General features: G+C 43.6%; 2 protein-coding genes across 2 annotated transcripts in view; both read right to left on the bottom strand.

The window, feature by feature from the left end:
- LOC141271936 (uncharacterized) overlaps nucleotides 1–461 on the bottom strand; it is a 49,599-nt gene extending 49,138 nt beyond the window's left edge. Inside the window, exons 1-2 of the mRNA XM_073682186.1 lie at nucleotides 369–461; nucleotides 72–239 (exon numbers count right to left, since the gene is read on the bottom strand). Coding sequence (XP_073538287.1) covers nucleotides 72–239; nucleotides 369–446 — 246 coding nt within the window. The 5' untranslated portion in view covers nucleotides 447–461. The remainder of the gene's footprint in view (nucleotides 1–71; nucleotides 240–368) is intronic.
- Nucleotides 1–16,694, bottom strand: part of LOC141271435 (uncharacterized) — a gene marked incomplete at its 5' end in the record, with an annotated part of 223,463 nt that extends 206,769 nt beyond the window's left edge. The window contains one exon of the mRNA XM_073681511.1: nucleotides 16,641–16,694. Coding sequence (XP_073537612.1) covers nucleotides 16,641–16,694 — 54 coding nt within the window. The remainder of the gene's footprint in view (nucleotides 1–16,640) is intronic.
- Nucleotides 16,695–19,054: the final 2,360 nt, after the last annotated feature.

Here is a 19,054-nt window from a genome sequence, read left to right as displayed (position 1 = left end):
TACATACAATGATACAGTCATGACCCCCAATACCTTCATAGCGTTACTGTATAATGTCCCAGCAGTGTCACCTCTCCAGTCAGCAGCTCAATCATCTTGTAGGTGAGTTCTAGGATCTTCTGGTCACCTATGTCCTCATGCATCAGGGGGTGAGTTTGAGGCTCTATGTTTGGGCTTAGGGGTCTTCCCCATCCCTCAGACACAGGGTCACTAGAGGTCTTCTTCACTACGGTGTAATCCTGGTTATGGAGAGACACATGAATAAATCTCACTACAGACATTTCCAGAGTCCTCACCTCTCCAGTTCTCTCCATCTGTTATTCCCATAGATAAGAATGATGCAATGTGACGTTATCAGAATCTCTCACCTCTCCAGTAAGCCGGAAGAGGATCTCTAGGGTGAGGTGTAATATCCTCTCCGCCATCTTGTCCCTGTCCTTATCCATCCTTATATAGAAGATCTCCACTGAGAGGATCCGATATTGTAGGGACCTGAATAAGAAGAAGATGTGACATCATAAAAATGCCATTTAATAATACAATCACTTGAGAAAATAAAGGGAAACATATGAGGTGATGGAACGTATAGATTTTGTATTCTCTATTTTTGAGGTTAAAACATGAAGTCCTGTCACATGACAGCTACTCCCAGTCACTTGCAGCAGCGGTGCTGCCCAGATGTATGGCACATATTTTTTGTGGAGAAAAATGGTGCACAACAGTCACATCACAAACTAATTGGAAATACCCATGCAAGCGATATGGTCTTTAACATTTGCAGAGATACTGAACAGAGACTGAATGAAACCACAAGAGCATTACAGTTGGAGTGCAGGAGGAATTAATCATTCAGATAAAAGATTAAAAAAACAACAAAAGCTGGACAATCCGAACATCACGTATATACAAAACCCTGGAGGTCTATGAAACCTAGCCATAGCTGAATATGTGCGGTTTCATAGAGGCACATATACACCAGCAAATAAAAATGGCTGCCCCCAGTGGCTGTAGAAAATAATTAATAAATAAAAAAAAAAATATTAAACCAGTGCATTTAATTTTGTATAAAAAATTATTGATTATATAATCAATAATTATTAATACAAAAATAAAAATCACGGGACCTTCCCTTTAAGGAAAAAAATAAAATAAAGACTCTGTGGTCAGATGTTGATATATTAGTGTATTTTATTTAACTACATCTTAACGCTTTCTGTTCCCTATTCTATTTCTGCGCTTGAGTAAGTGTATGAACTGCGATTAAAACGTGTGCTAATAATAAAGAGTATTTATTATACACACTAAAGTCTACCGCCTATCATTTTTCTACAACACTAATACAAAATACAGTAGCACACAATAAAACTCACAATTATCTAACAAGTTTTCCACCCACCTTATCTAAAACACACACACAAACACATATAACCATATAAAACGTCTTTTTCTATCAGTCAAAAATTTCCCTGTAACTATACAGAATTATTTGGTTAAAAGGAAAAGAGGGTTGGATACTCAGTCTGATTGGAGTGGCTTGGTTGTTCCTTACTTTCGCGTTATGTGGTGGCTCGGATAGATGGCGAGGACTCTCTTTCTTACGCCACTTGGAAAACCTCGGGACTACTTCTATTCCCCTTGGATCAACCTGCACTGAACTTTAATGCACTCCCCTTCCCCTGTACATGAACAAATGGCCTGTTTCAAACCCAGTTCTTTCCACAATCTTATAGGGGCACTGGATATCACTAAAGCCCCCGTCACACTAAGCGAGATCGCTGCGGAGTTACAAGCTTTGTGACGCAACAGCGACCTCAGCAGCGATCTCGCTACGTTTGACACTTATCAGCGACCAGGCCCCTGCTGTGAGATCGCTGGTCGTGTCGGAATGGCCTGGACCTTTTTTTGATTGTTGAGGTCCCGCTGGGTAGCATGCATCGGTGTGTTTGACACCTTACCAATGACCTTGTTGGCGACTCAGACACAGAAACACATAGGCGTGCATCGTTATACAGGTCGCTACATCGTTGCTGCGTCGTTGGGAAGATCTGACTGTTTGACATCTCACCAGCGACCACACAGCGACGCACCAACGATCCCTGTCAGGTCGTATCGTTGTCGGAATCGCTGTAGCGTCGCTAAGTGTGACGGTACCTTAACAATAGGCTTTGTATTGTTTTCTACACGAAGACAAACAATGGGGGGGTTGTTTTCTTTTTGTACACCACTACCACAAAAAATATTGTGACAATGGGGAATTGTTTTCTGTTAAGTACCACAAACATTGGGGAAATGATCACAAACAATAGGAGCACAGGAATGCATGTAGCTAAAATACAGTACATGGGTGCACATATGCAGTGGGAAAAATAAGTAATTGATACACTGCCGATTTTGCAAGTTTTCCCACCTAAAAAAAAATGGAGAGGTCTGTATTTTTTTTTTAAATCAGATAAATTTTTATTCAAGAAAAAAAAACACTTATATTGAACATACATACATACATCTTTTCTTTTAACCAGTAACAATCTTTAATCCCCCCCCTCCCACCATATCTTAATCAAACCCTTATTACGAAAACAGCACTCTCAGGAACTCATCCTCTCTCTAACCAGGGCTTCCATAACTTATCAAACATATTGCCTTTTTTCCTTTTAGCATAAATTTCTTTTTCTAATTGAATAATAAAAGCCGCCTGTCTTATAAACTCTTGTAGTGTTGGAGGTTCGTCCTGTATCCAATGCCTCGCAATGACTTTCCGCGCAATATACAGTAATCTGGCAATAGCAATCTTGAACACATTATTAACTCGGACCTCCTCCACATACCCCAGGACACATATCAAGGGATCCCTGTCTATTATACATCCATACGCCCCCTCTATGGTATGGAGGACTGACAACCAGTAGGAGCCCAACCTAGGACAAAGCCACAACATATGAAGGAGTCCTGCTTGTTCCACCTGGCACCTTGGACTACTTGAGGTCGGTCTTAACCCTGCTTTATACAATATCAGGGGGGGTTTATACACTCTATGTATCACAAAGAGATGCGAAAGTCTTCCCGGCTCACTTAGGGATAGCTGCGGTACACATTCCAAAAGTGAATCCCACTTCTCTTCCTCTTTGCTCCCTATGTCTTCCTCCTATTTCAATTTGGCCTTAACAGGGTATTTATTTAGATATGTATGCATTAGGTCTTTATAGACATCTGAGACCACCCCTTTGGTTCCTCCCTCCCCACAAATGTATTCCATTAGTATGTCTCTCTGAACTGTCATATTAACCGATTTACTCTAGCCAACATACGCATGTTTGATCTGTCTATGTTGGAAGCTACATACGGTGTGCATCGCATATACCGTCCGCATATTCTCAAATGTTCTAAAGACATTTTGCCCAGCAGCTGGTAATCATATGGAATTCCCATTCCCCTCCAATTTTTAAACTCGCTCATTTTATCAAATTCAAGCAGTTTATCATTTTGCCAAATGGGGAAAGTTGTTGGATATTCCACCCTCCTAATTTTCTTAATTCCTTCCCACAGAAGTGTGTAATTTTTATCGTAGATACACTTCAACTGTGAGAGACACGATCTTAAAAAAAAAATAAATAAAAAAAAAAATCACATTGTATGATTTTTACATGATTAATTTGCCTTTTATTGCATGAAATAAGCATTTGATATAATAGAAAAACAGAATTTAATATTTGGTCTAGAAACCTTTGTTTGCAATTACAGAGGTCAGATGTTTCCTGTAGTTCTTTACCAAGTTTGCACGCACTGCAGCAGGGATTTTGACCCACTTCTCCATACAGATCGTCTCCAGATCTTTCAGATTTCAGGGCTGTCGCTGGGCAACATGGAGTTTCAGAACCCTTCAAAGATTTTCTATTTGGCTCAGGTCTGGAGACTGGCTAGGCAGGGGTGTACATAGGAATCATGGGGCCCCATAGCAGAAGCTCTAATTCGCCCCCCCCCCCCCAAAAAAAAAATTAAATAATTGTCGGGGTCACCAAAGATCAGATCTCACAACTTTCCATCCATTACATAGTAATTTTCCTCCTGCTGACGTCCTAGATCTCTCTTTCATTGCCCCATAAAGTGTGATGCCAATAAAAGGGCCCCCCAAACACAGTATGAAACCCCCATGGTGAATTCCTCCACATGCACAGTATAATAACCCTACTGTACCCCACCTCAACTCCCAGGGTAAAGTATGCTGACCCCAACACAGTATGATCCCCCAACTGTGAGCCGCTAGAGAGGATGGTACATAATAAGGGAGGGTGTTATACATAATAAAAGAGGAAACTATATAACTAAGGATGGCGCTATACATAATAAGTGAGCTCACTATATACTAAGGGAGTATGCTTTACATAATAAGTGAGTACACTATATACTAAAGGACTGTGCTATACATAATACGGCTACATTCCTGCATCTGTGTGCAGTGTCGGTGTGCTGCCCTGTTTTACTGACGCATTGAGCATGTCCTATTCTGATCCTCAATATTGGATCAGAACAGGACATTCTCTGACCCTCTTAGATCTCATTCTCAGATCCGTGATTTTCATGGATGTGTGAATGGATCTATAAAACTCTACGAGTCCGTGGACCATCCGATAAAAAGATCTGGCAGCACACGGACATTTCACACAAGTGTGAGAACGTGACCGAAGGGATTTTACAGATAACTTTATCACTCCAAGTCACACAGTGCAGAAATAGAATAATATTTACATCCAGGCACTTACCGCTGGCGTCTCATCTGATCAGAGCCGGTTTCTGCTGCTTCTTCTCTATCTGGTCAGACCTTCATGTTGACATCTCCCAGCCAAGACTCGTCTTGTCACGATGATCTCCAGCCTAGAAAATAACAAGGTCACATATTGTATGTATACATGTGTCTCCCCCGCTCTGCGTCCTCGAATACAGATATGTAACCCCCCCATGAATATACTATTAGCCACTTAGTAATCAAAATATAAAGTGATAAGCAGCACTGTGCCCCCCATTAACTATAATCTGAACCGGCCAATAATATAAATTATTCAGTCTCTGTGACTCTCCCCAATTAACTGTAAGGCTATGTGCACACGGAAAACATACAAGGCTTCACAGTACAAGCAAAGTGAAACCCCCATAATTGCTCTCTCCCAGCACCCCCATCATTGCTCTCTCCCAGCACCCTCATCATTACTCTCTCCCAGCACCCCCATCATTGCTCTGTCCCAGCACCCCCGTCATTGCTCTGTCCCAGCACCCCCGTCATTGCTCTGTCCCAGCACCCTCATCGTTACTCTCTCCCAGCACCCCCATCATTGCTCTCTCCCAGCACCCGCATCATTGCTCTCTCTCAGCACTCACATCATTGCTCTGTCCCACCACCCCCATCATTGCTCTGTCCCACCACCCCATCATTGCTCTGTCCCACCACCCCCATCATTGCTCTGTCCCAGCACCTCCATCATTGCTCTCTCCCAGCCCCCCCATCATTGCTCTCTCCCAGCCCCCCATCATTGCTCTGTCCCAGCACCTCCATCATTGCTTCTCCCAGCACCTCCATCATTGCTTCTCCCAGCACTCCCATCATTGCTCTCTCCCAGCACCCCCATCATTGCGCTCTCCCAGCACCCCCATCATTTCTTCTCAGCACCCCCATCATTACTCTGTCCCAGCACCTCCATCATTGTTCTCTCCCAGCCCCACATCATTGCTCTGTCCCAGCACTCCCATCATTGCTCTCTCCCAGCACCCCCATCATTGCTCTCTCCCAGCAACACGTCATGCTCTCCCCTTCCCCATCATCCCCATCATTGCTCTCCCCAGCCCTATCAGCCCCATTATTGCTCTTCCCAGCCCCATCATTCCTCTCCCCAGCCCCATCAGCCCCATTATTGCTCTTCCCAGCCCCATCAGCCCCATTATTGCTCTTCCCAGCCCCATCATTCCTCTTCCCAGCTCCATCAGCCCCATTATTGCTCACCCCAGCCCCACCATCCCATCATTGCTCTCCCCAGCCCCACCATCCCCATCATTGCTCTCCCCAGCCCATCATTCCTCTCCCCAGCCCCATCATTGCTCTCCCTAGCCCTACCATCCCATTATTCCTCTCCCCAGCCCCATCAACCCCATTATTCCTCTCCCCAGTCCCATCATTCCTCTCCCCAGCCCCTTTATTGCGCTTCCCAGCCCCATTAGTCCCATTATTTCTATCCCAAGCCCCATCATTCCTCTGCCCAGCCCCATGAGCCCCATTATTGCTCTCCCCAGCCCCATCAACCCCATTATTCCTCTCCCCAGCCCCATCAGCCCCATATTGCTCTCCCCAGCCCCATCAACCCCATTATTCCTCTCCCCAGCCCCATCAGCCCTCTCTCCAGCCCCAATATTTCTCTCCCCAGCCCCATCATTGTTCTCCCCAGTCCCATCAGCCCCATTATTGCTCTTCCCAGCCCCATCATTCCTCTCCCCAGCCCCACCATCCCACCATTGCTCTCCCCCCACCTCCCCTCCCCAGCATTTCAGTAAAAAAAAACAAAAAACAACAACTTACCTCAGCTCGCTCCCCTGCAGCAGCATCCTCCTGGTTGACGGCAGCTTTCTTCCTGACCCAGGCGCGCGCTGCATGATGACGTCATGAAGCTGCACGCGCCTGGGTCAGGGAGGAAGCAGAGGACAAACCCTCCACCTCCGTTGCTATTCTCCTCCTGACAACAGCGGAGCTGCCGGGATCGCTCCCTGACCGCCGCGTGCAGAGACAGCTGCACCTTGCGGGCCCCTTGGTGCAGCTGCATGGTGGGGACCCGGCGCAGCTGCACTGGCGGCGGTATGTCCACCCCTGGACTGCTATGGGGCCCCCACGGCTCACGGGCCCCATAGGAGTCGCGTGGTCTGCCGCCATTGGCGGTACGCCACTGTGGCTAGGCCACACCAGGACCTTGAAATGCTTCTTATAGAGCCACTCTTTAGTTGCCCTGGCTGTGTGTTTCTTGTCATTGTCATGCTGGAAGACCCAGCCACGACCCATCTTCAATGCTCTTACTGAGGGAAAGAGATTTTTGGCCAAAATCTCGCGATATATCCTCTCTTCAATACGGTGCAGTCGTCCTGTCCTCTTTGCAGAAAAGCACCCCCAAAATATGATGTTTCCCCCACCATGCTTTACGGTTGGAACGGTGTTCTTGGGGTTGTACTCATCCTTCTTCCTCCAAACAAAGCAAGAGGAGTTGATACCAAAAAGTTCTATTTAAGTCTCATCTGACTACATGACCTTCTCCCATGCCTCCTCAGGATCATCCAGATAGTCATTGGCGAACATCAAATGGGCATGGATATGTGCTGGCATGAGAAGGCAGACCTTGCGTGCCCTGCAGGATTTTAATCCATGACAGCGTAGTGTGTTACTAACAGTAATGTTTGAGACTGTGGTCCCAGCTCTCTTCAGGTCATTGACCAGGTCCTCCCATGTAGTTATAGGCGGATTCCTGACCTTTCTCATCATCCTTACCCCACAAGGTGAGATCTTGCGTGGAGCGAGGAAGATTAACAGTCATCTTGTGTTTCTTCCATTTTCTAATAATTGCACCAACAGTTGTTGCCTTCTCACCAAGCTGCTTGCCTATTTTCCTGTAGCCCATCCCAGCCTTGTGCAGGTCTACAATTTTGTCCCTGGTGTCCTTAGACAGCTCTTTGGTCTTGGCCATGATGGAGAGGTTGGAGTGTGATTGTGTGGAAAGGTGTCTTTTATACAGGTAACAAGTTCAAACAGGTGCAATTAACACAGGTAATAAGTGCAGAGTAGGAGGCTTCTTAAAGAAAAAGTAACATGTCTGTGTGAGACAATTTTTGCTGATTGGTAGGTGATCAAATACTTATTTCATGCAATAAAATGCAATTTAATTATTTAAAAATTATACAATGTGATTTTCTGTTTTTTTATTTTTAGATTCTGTCTCTCACAGGTGAAGTGTACCTATGATGAAAATAACAGACCTCTCCATTCTTCGTAGGTGGTAAAACCTGCAAAATCGTCAGTGTATCAAATACTTATTTTCCCACTGTACATGTTTACATACATGTGCATAATTGGCCAATTTATGCGCTAAGATTTCTCATTTATTTCTATTTTCTAGAGCAGTAATGCTATTCAAATTTCATATATTTCATTTTCGCATACTTAGCGTTGCAGTGTGCTGCTTTTTTGTTAGTATTTTATGGAGGTAGTGGCTCCTAGTAAGCACCTGTTCACACCTATTTCTTATATTGGAAGTGCCGTCAGTTTTTTCTGTTTATAAATGTGAGCAGAGCCATACTGCAAACTTTGGGAGGCAGAATGAACAAATCAACAGCAGGTGAAGAATTAGTTTATTTATTTTTCACGCAGTTCCTCGTGCGGTATAAGTGATTAGACGACTTAATTCTTTGGGTTGGTGCGATTACAGCAATACCAGATTAATATAGTTTTTTATGTTTGGCTGCTGTTGCACACTAAAAATGTTTTATTTTTTTAACAAAAAAGATTTTGCATCGCCATATTCTGAGAGCTATAATTCTTCTATATTTCTGCTGACAGAGTCATGTGAGGGATTGTTTTTTTTTGCAGGAAAAGTTGACATTTTTATTGGTACAATTTTTGGGTACATAACATTTCTTGATCGCTTTCTAATCTAATTTTTGGGAGGCAGAAGGAACAAAAACCATCAACTCAGTTTTGTTTTTTGTGTTTCTTTTTTTTTTAAGCCATTCACTGTGTGGTAAAATTGATAAGGTAGCTTTATTCTTCGGGTCAGTACGATAACAGCGATACCACATTTATATAATTTTTTTTTATGTTTTGTCGCTTCTACACAATAAAACAATTTTATAGAAAAAATATTGTTTTTGCATTGCTTTATTCTGAGACCTATAGCTTTTTTATTTTTCTGCGGATGGAGCTGTATGGCGGCTTGTTTTTTTTGCAGGACAAGATGAAGTTTTCAGCAATACCATTTTTATTTATATTCGTCTTTTTGATAGAATTTCATTCCACTTTTTTCCGGCAGTATGATGAAAAAGCATAGTTTTTTGCCACTTGTTTATGGTGTTCATTGTAGAGGTTAACTTAGTGTGACAGTTTTATGGATCAGGTTGTTTAAACCGTGGCAATACCAAATATGTGTACTTTTTTGTTTTTACATAAATACGTGTATTCTTTGGAGTAAAGTTTTTTTTTCTTTATTTTATGGTTTTGGTTTTTTTTTATAATTTTTTCAATTTTTTTTTTACTTAGTCCCTCTATGGGACTTTAACTTTTATTACTCTTATGATTGGTCTCATGCATTGCAATGCACCAGCACTGCAATTCATGAGACCTGTCAGATTAAATAGGCAGATCGTCTGTTAGACCCAGCCATAGTCAGGGTCTAACAGGCCACCTACCTGGCACACCAGGAGGTCATTGTTTGACCTCCAAGTGCCATGACAACCATCAGCTCCCCGTGATTTAGTCGCATCAACCTTCCAAATGATGCTAAAGATCGAGGCATTTGGAGGGTAATTCAGCTGGGGGGGTTGTGGGGACCGGCCCTAGCTATGACCGCAGGAGCTCAGCTGTCAGCTAAGTCGAGCTCCCGGCGGTGATCATGGAGGAAAGGGCTGATGTTTCAGCACTTACCTCTGATCACAGTCAGTCAGATTGACTAACTGATCACATCAGAGAGTGGGGTCCCAGCATCTCTAGCCGTGCCTGTCAGTGATCAGTGACTGCTGTTGGCAAGGAGCCGTCACTGTGTATTTACAGGAAATGAGAAAGATTTGATCCAGCTTCCGATTCAAAATTCAACGATGTGTTAAAATGAATAGTCTTTATGTAAATGGTTAAAAAATATATAGGAAGACGAAAATTGATTCACAGGTGGGAGGAAAAACCTTACACAATGGAAGAAGTAATGGGAGGACAAAGGCAGAAAAATTAACCGTAATCAGGCGCGTGTTGAACACCAGTTGTTCTTAGACTTTGGTATGATGGCATGTGTATTTACACAATAGTGACAGCTTAAAGACATGATGTGTATTGCATGTCATGATGCGGTAACTGACACCAGCTCATGATGTGTTATACACGTCATTGGTCACTAAGGAGTTAAGGTCTATTTAAGTGGGTAGATTTCTGCCTATAAACAATTGTCAAAAGGTACGTTCACGTGGGCTGCCACAAACTATATGTATCACTTACTAGGCTACTTGCTGTAGTTTTGATAACATCAGTGTTGTATCTGCTGCAGATCTACCAGTTCTCTGAATGCTGAGTTTGGTCTAAACCCACACACACCACTGATTGACAGCTTTCTGGGTACACTATGTATAGGCAGAAAGCTGCCAATCAGTGGTGGGAGGCAGAGTTATATAGAGCTCTTAAATATGGAGGTTTGCATGGCAGCAGATTTACTAGTCCTCATCTCCTGCTGATAAAACAGTAATTCTATCAAAACTATAAGGGTATGTGCACACGATGACTCCCACCCAGCGACCAAAACGCTGCGGTGGAGCCGCAGGCAGATATGCAAATGAGCGGCAGCTTTTTTTTTTCCCACATGGTCTATGGGGAAAGCCCGTATGCGGACTCGCAGGATAAATTGACATGCTGCGGTCTGGAAAGATGCGCCACATGTCAGTTTCTGCGGGTGAGCCGCAGATGCATAGTGGACATGGGATTTCTAAAAATCCCATCCACTAAGCTGTAACATCTGTCCGCTGCGGGTTTGACGCTGCATAAGTCCGCAGCGGCTCCGGATCATCAGCACACACCCTTACAGACAACCCAGTAAGTGATGAAGTGCTGGAATCAGGGTAACTGTCTCTACATTATGCTGCTCTCAGATTAGAAAGCAAAAACCTGATGACATATTCCCCTTGAATCGGTTCTCCGCGTCATGTAATTCAAAAGACATACGGTCCTATTCATATTCAGGACGACCAGTAGTGTGAAGAAACACCGCTCCCAAGACCTGTGTCTCAAATGACAGAGGAGCGAGCACATACCTTAGTGAGCCAAGGGGAAGGGCCTGTCACATCAAAAGAAATAAACTTCTCTTCGGATGCCTGCGCATGGAGGACTGAGGCTGGAGAAAAAAATCCTTTGTGCTCAGTCAACCGAGGAGATTTTTTTTCTTCTCCTATCACAGCTCCTCACCGGGGACTATTGGAGGTACATGTCCTTATAATACAGTTACTCTGTCAGTTGAATCACAAGTGTGCTTTTTTCAGACTGCATGGGTGCCGTTTGAATTATGTGATGGGGCAATTTTTTTACATTCTTTAGAAATCTTTAAAAGTAAAAAAAAAAAAAATCTCCCCAGAGGTGAACAAACAATTTAAACCCTTTACCCCCAAAGGTGGTTTGCACGTTAATGACCAGGCCAGAATGACCTGAATTTTACAATTCTGACCACTGTCACTTTATGAGGTAATAACTCTGGAACGCTTCAACGGATCCCACTGATTCTGAGATTGCTTTTTCGTGACATATTGTACTTCATGATAGTGATAGAATGTCTTCGATATGATTTGTGATAGTTTGTGAAAAAACAACAAAACTGAAATTTGGCGATTTTTAGAAAATATTGCAATTTTCAAACTTTGATTTTTCATGCCCTTAAATCAGAGAGATACAGTTATATGAAAAAGTTTGGGCACCCCTATTAATCTTAAGCTTAATGTTTTATAAAAATTGGTGTTTTTACAACAGCTATTTCAGTTTGATCTATGTAATAACTGTTGGACACAGTAATGTTTCTGCCTTGAAATGAGGTTTATTGTACTAACAGAAAATGTGCAATCTGCATTCAAACAAAATTTGACAGGTGCATAAGTATGGGCACCTCACCAGAAAAGTGACATTAATATTTAGTAGATCCTCCTTTTGCAAAAATAACAGCCTCTAGTCGCTTCCTGTAGCTTTTAATGAGTTCCTGGATCCTGGATGAAGGTATTTTTGACCATTCCTCTTTACAAAACAATTCCAGTTCAGTTAAGTTTGATGGTCACCGAGCATGGACAGCCCTCTTCAAATGATCCCACAGATGTTCAATGATATTCAGGTCTGGGGACTGGGATGGCCATTCCAGAACATTGTAATTGTTCCTCTACATGAATGCCTGAGTAGATTTGGAGCGGTGTTTTGGATCATTGTCTTGCTGAAAGATCCATCCCCTGCGTAACTTCAACTTTATCACTGATTCTTGAACATTATTGTCAAGAATCTGCTGATACTGAGTGGAATCCATGCGTTCCTCAACTTTAACAAGATTCCCGGTGCCGGCATTGGCCACACAGCCCCAAAGCATGATGGAACCTCCACCAAATTTTACTGTGGGTAGCAAGTGTTTTTCTTGGAATGCTGAGTTTTTTTGCCGCCATGCATAACGCCTTTTTGTATGACCAAACAACTCAATCTTGGTTTCATCAGTCCACAGGACCTTCTTCCAAAAATAAATTGGCTTCTCCAAATGTGCTTTTGCATACCTCAGCCGACTCTGTTTGTGGCGTGCTTGCAGAAACAGCTTCTTTCGCATCACTCTCCCATACAGCTTCTCCTTGTGCAAAGTGCGTTGTATAGTTGACCGATGCACAGTGACAGCATCTGCAGCAAGTTGATGCTGCAGCTCTCTGGAGGTGGTCTGAGGATTGTCCTTGACTGATCTCACCATTCTTCTTCTCTGCCTTTCTGATGTTTTTCTTGGCCTGCCACTTCTGGCCTTAACAAGAACTGTCCCTGTGTTCTTCCATTTCCTTACTATGTTCCTCACAGTGGAAACAGACAGGTTAAATCTCTGAGACAGCTTTTTGTATCCTTCCCCTGAACAACTATGTTGAATAATCTTTGTTTTCAGATCATTTGACAGTTGCTTTGAGGAGCCCATGATGCCACTCTTCAGAGGAGATTCAAACAGGAGAACAACTTGCAAGTGGCCACTTTAAGTAGCTTTTCTCATGATTGCATACACCTGGCTATGAAGTTCAAAGCTCAATGAGGTTACAAAACCAAAAAAAGTGCTTTAGTAAGTCAGTAAAAAGTAGGTAGGAGGATTTAAAACAAGAAAATGATAAGGGTGCCCATACTTATGCACCTGTCAAATTTTGTTTGAATGTAGATTGCACATTTTCTGTTAGTACAATAAACCTCATTTCAAGGCAGAAACATTACTGTGTTCAACAGTTATTACATATATCAAACTGAAATAGCTGTTGCAAAAACACCAATTTTTATAAAACATTAAGCTTAAGATTAATAGAGGTGCCCAAACTTTTTCATATAACTGTATGTCACACAAAATAGATAATATATAACATTTCCCACGTCTACTTTACATCAGCACAATTTTGGAACCAAAATTATTTTGGGTTAGGAAGTTGTAAGGGTTAAAAGTTGACCAGCAATTTCTCATTTTTCCAACAAAATTTACAAAACCATCATTTTTTTTTTAGAGACCACATCATTTGAAGTGACTTTGAGAGGCCTTTATGACAGAAAATACCCCAAAGTGACACCATTCTAAAAACTGCACCCCTCAAGGTGCTCAAAACCACATTCAAGAAGTTTATTAACCCTTCAGGTGCTTCATAGGAATTTTTGGAATGTGGAAGAAAACAATGAACATTTAACTTTTTTTCACAAAAATGTTAATTAGACCTAAATTAGTTTATTTTCGCAAGGGTAACAGGAAAAAATGGACCACAAAATTTGTTGTGCAATTCCTCCTGAGCACGACAATACCCCATATGTGGGAGAAAACCACTGTTTGGGCACACGGCAGGGCTCAGAAGGGAAGGAGCGCCATTTTACTTTTTGCTTGAATAATTAGTGGACGCCATGTCGCATTTGGAGAGCTCCTGATGTACCTAAACAGTGGAAACCCTCTACAACTGACAACATTTTGGAAACTAGACCCCCTTAGGGAACTTATCTAGATGTGTGGTGAGCACCTTGAACCCCCAGGTGCTTCACAGAAGTTTATAACATTGAGCCGTAAAAATAACATTTTCACATTTTTCCCACAAAAATATTTTTCAGCCCCCAATTTTGCATTTTCATAAGGGTAGCAGGAGAAATTGCACCACACCATTTGTTTTGCAATTTCTCCTGAGTACGCCGATACCCCATATGTGGGGAAAATACACTGTTTGGGCGCACTGCAGGGTTCTGAAGGGAAGGAGCACTGTGTGAATTTTTGAATGAAAAATTGGCTGGAATCGAGAGCAGACGCCATGTCGCGTTTGGAGAGCGCCCGATGCACCTAAACAGTGGAAACCCCCCACAAGTGACCCCATTTTCAAAACTAGACCCCCTCAAGGATTTTATCAAGGGGTATAGTGAATTTAATAACATTAGGTCATCATATTGAATAAGTTGTCATTAGTCTTGAGCCCAAGTGCTCGCTACTCGAGTTTGCATCGGGTACTCGGGTATGCACCATGTATCGCATGTGCTCGAGTGACATGCTAGAGTCCCCGCCCTGCATGTTTCACGGTCGTTTGATACCCCCAAATAAACATGCGGGGATCACTTGTGAATAGCAGTCAATCCCCGCAAAACATATGGGGCGGAGACTCGAGCATGTCATTCGAGCACCCGCGATACTCTGTGCATACCTGAGCACCCTATACAAACTCAAGTAGCGAGCACTTCCGCTCAACACTAGTTGCCATATCATCATTTTTTTTTCTTTACTTTTGAAAAAATCCCAACCCCAACACAACCCTAACCCTAGAGTTCCTTGTGCGGTATAAGTGATTAGACGACTTTATCCTTCAGGTCGGTGCGATTACAGCGATACCAGATTCATATTTTATGATTGACAGCTGTCACACACTAAAAGACGCCTTTTTTTTTTGCAAAGACTAGTTTTTGCAATCTTTTTTCCATATTTCGGCCGACAGAGTCATGTCTTGCTGGGCAAGTTGATGTATTTATTGGTACCATTTTTGGGCACGTGACATTTCTTGATCGCTTTCTATTCTGATTTTTGAGAGGCAGAATAAACAAAAACCAATAATTCAGGAATTGTTTTCTTGTTTTTTTTTCTATGCCGCTCCGCGTGTGGTAAAAGTGATAAGACAGCATTATTCTTCGGGTCAGTACGTTTACAGCGATACCACATTTATATTGTTTTTTTATTTTTTGGCGCTTTTACACAATAAAAACTATTTTATAGAAAAAAAATTTTTTTTGCATTGCTTTATTCAGAGAGGTATAACTTTTTTATTTTTCGGCTGATGGAGCTGCTTGTTTTTTTGCGAAACAAGATAACGTTTTCAGCGGTACCATTTTTATTTACATTCATCTTTTTGATTGCGTTTTATTCCATTTTTTGTTTGGCGGTAGGATGATCGAGAATAGTTTTTTTACATAGCTTTTTTTTTACCGTGTTCACTAAAGGGGTTAACTAGTGGGACAGTTTTATAGGTCAGGTCGTTCCGGACACGGCGATAACAAATGTGCACTTTTATTGCTTTTTTTTTTTCATAATAATATTTATTTATGGGTACAGTATATTTTTATTTTTTTGGATTATTTTTTCTTTTAATTTTTTTTTTTTTCACTTTCTAACACTTTCTTTAACTTTTACACTTTTTCATATTTTGCAGGCTGATCGCTTATATAGCATAGGGATGCAGCAGCATTTTTGTGCTATGCGGGCTGTTAGCCCTGCAGACACAAGTTAGATAGATCGTGCACGGAGCACGATCTGTCTTACTTCCTGATGCCTGGTGACCCGGATGTCGTCATGATGTCACCATGGCAATGATCGGTCTCCAATCCAAGGTAAGAGGAGCGCTCTTACTTCTGCTTGCCCTGGAAATGCAGCGATCGACTTCAATCACAGCATTTCGGGGGATAATGTGCCGAGAGCGGTGAGGGACCAGTCCTGGCACATAGTACTGGGTGTTAGCTTTAGAATCAGCTGACACCCGACGGCGATCACACCTGCACAGCCTCTGTGTGGGCGCAATCCCCGGGGCGTAATAATACGTACCCGGTCAATAAGGCCCAGGGCGCAGGTACGTATTATTACGCCCCACGTCAGAATGGGGTTAAGCTGAAATAATCTACAACAATGATTTCCAAATATATTATTCCAGAGGAACACATAAAAAAAGTTTCCACTTCAGGGGAACCTCAAACAGTATTCCTGCCTCAAAAAAATTGATGGCCTAAGTCCTTTCTTACTCTGATGAGGTAAAATGAAAACTGAGCCCTGATTGGTTACTATGAGTCCTTATAAGCATCATCCTGTACAAACAGCACAAAGCTACCAGAAGGCTGCTCATCATGGCTGATGCTATACGTGGTTACAATGGGGTATATTAACACTCTACAGATTCACCAAAAGGTCAGAAAATCCTTTTAATCACTTTTTCCATGAGGCATCGCCTATATCCGACAGTTATGGTCAGGTGGGAGCCATTGCTTCATGGAAATGCAGTTTATAGGTGAAAGATTTCTGCAAACGCTCCCCTTGGAGTTAAATAAAATTATACATACGCCAAAATACTTCCATTCAATGTGCAACTTATATACTACAAAAAACAAGCCCTCACACAGCTATAGCGGAGAAGAAAAGTAATGGAGGGGTTAATGGGGTCTCTCCACATACCTCCACCTGCAGAGCCGCCACCACATATATGGCTGTTCTGTGCGCACAGGACCTGTGATGAGGTCACAGGAGGGGAGGAGTCAGGGGTCACATGATCAGGGGCCTCAGTGGATGCAGGACTCTGCTGTGCTGGTTGTCATGGTGCTGGATGAGGGGAAGTTTATGTGTGGGGTCAGGAGGGGTTTACAGTGTGGATGTAGCAGAGCCGCGTGTGTACGAGGTGTACGGAGCGGAGCCGCGTGTGTACGAGGTGTACGGAGCGGAGCCGCGCGTGTACGAGGTGTACGGAGCAGAGCCGCGCGTGTACGAGGTGTACGGAGCAGAGCCGCGTGTGTACGAGGTGTACGGAGCAGAGCCGCGTGTGTTCGAGGTGTACGGAGCGGAGCCGCGTGTGTACGAGGTGTACGGAGCTGAGCCGCGCGTGTACGGAGCAGAGCCGCGCGTGTACGAGGTGTACGGAGCAGAGCCGCGCGTGTACGAGGTGTACGGAGCAGAGCCGCGCGTGTACGAGGCGTACGGAGCGGAGCCGTGTCTGTACGAGGCGTACGGAGCGGACCCGTGTGTGTACGAGATGTACGGAGCGGACCCGTGTGTGTACGAGGAGCAAGGAGCGGAGGCGTGTGTGTACGAGGCGCAAGGAGCGGAGGCGTGTGTACGAGGCGAGCGGAGGCGTGTGTGTACGAGGCGTACGGGGCGGAGGCGTGTGTGTACGAGCCGTACGGAGCGGAGGCGTGTGTGTACGAGGTGTACGGAGCAAAACAATCTCTGTGCGATGCGTTTATGTGTGGGGTGAGGAGGGATTTAGTGTGGATGTAGCAGAGCCATGCGTGTACGGGGCAGAGGCCTGTGTGTACAATTTGTATGGAGCGGAGGAGTGTGTGTACGAGTTGTATGGAGCGCAGGCATGTGTCTACGGAGCGGAGGCGCTTGTGTGCGCGGTGTACGGAGCGGAGGTGTGTGTGTACGAGGTGTAAGGAGCGGAGTCGGGTGTGTACAGCGCATACATAGCATAGCTGTGTGTGTGTACGAGGTGTACGGAGCGAATCCATCTGTGTGCGATGCATTTATGTATGGGGTCAGGAGGGATTTAATGTGTATGTAGCAGAGCCGTGTGTTTACGAGGTGCATAGAGATGAGCTGTGTGTGTTTGAGGTGTACAGTGCTGACCCTGTATGTATAACGAGTGCAGAGCCGTGTGTGTATTGAGCCAAACTGAGCGTGTATGTGTATTATATATGTAATATAACTGCTTTAAATTGCATGTAGCAGAGCTGTGTGTATGTAAAGCTATCAGATATATTAGCTACGTTCACAGTTACCATTTTTAGGAGAAGCCAAATGGAATTAATGTAAAAAACGTATTTTTTTGTAGAACTGATGCTAACGAAAGCAGCGGCCCCCATTGATTGTACTGGATCCTGCTTAGTTTCTTTATGCATTAGAGAAGAAGGAAAAAATCAGTCTCAGTCGATAACAGTGTGGTGGTGTCCATAGTAACCAATCAGAGCAATCTGTGGTGGAGTGCTTACCACAATTTCTTTCAGTATTTAGTGGTTGTGGTGGATTAAGCTTCTGTTTCTAACAATGTGATCAAGGGGGTGCAACAAGGGGGTGTCAACCACTTTTGCTACATTTGCAGTTGTTTTGTAGTGAAGAAACAACAAAAGAACATTACTGACTTTGTTAGAAAAGTGTATTATGCGTACTTTGGTGTAAAACTAGGTGTTCAGGACGAGTCATGGGCTCTATATCTATTGTTTTCTGTTTGTGTAGAAGAACTACAACAGTGGATTTTTTCCTGAGCGTTTCTGCATCTCCCTGGCAGAAAAAAACGCATGCGGATTGTACATGCTTTTTCCTGCCAGGGACATGCGGAAATGGAGCGTTTCACTGACATTTCCGCATGCGGATTGACAAGCGCTTTCCAAGTGATGCTAATCGCTTGTGACAACTAGGTCACACTATATAAATCCATGCAAACGGCATGGATTTATATAGTGTGACGAGAGAGTGGTTAAAAATAAAAAATAAATATATACTTATCCTCCGATGGCCCGCGCTGGCTTGTTTCGCTCGGTCCCGGCTGCCGGCAGCGGTGAATTGAAAGACCTGTCGACGTCAGCGTCGCGTGACCCGTCACATGACTCTGACGTCAGCGCAGGTCCTTCAATCGACTGTGAAGTGCCGGGAAGCAAGGAGGAGCGCAGCGCGGGCCGCCAGAAGGTAAATATACCTTTTTTTTTTAATTTTATTCTTTTTTTTTTACAGATTTTTTAATGGTACCTGGGTGTGGATGAGACTCTCCTCTCCTCTACACCCGGGTACCATCCGCACATTAGAACACACCAATTACGCAAGTACAGATGCAGTCTTGCGGCATTGGCGCGTTCTAATGCAAGTCAATGGCAGCAAAA

Source organism: Phyllobates terribilis, unplaced genomic scaffold (genome assembly GCF_046119375.1).
Source record: "Phyllobates terribilis strain yellow unplaced genomic scaffold, ASM4611937v1 Scaffold_5__5_contigs__length_657084704, whole genome shotgun sequence".
Lineage (NCBI taxonomy): Eukaryota > Metazoa > Chordata > Amphibia > Anura > Dendrobatidae > Phyllobates > Phyllobates terribilis.
Note: the sequence above shows the minus strand (reverse complement) of the source record. Positions and strands in the feature narration are given on the sequence as shown.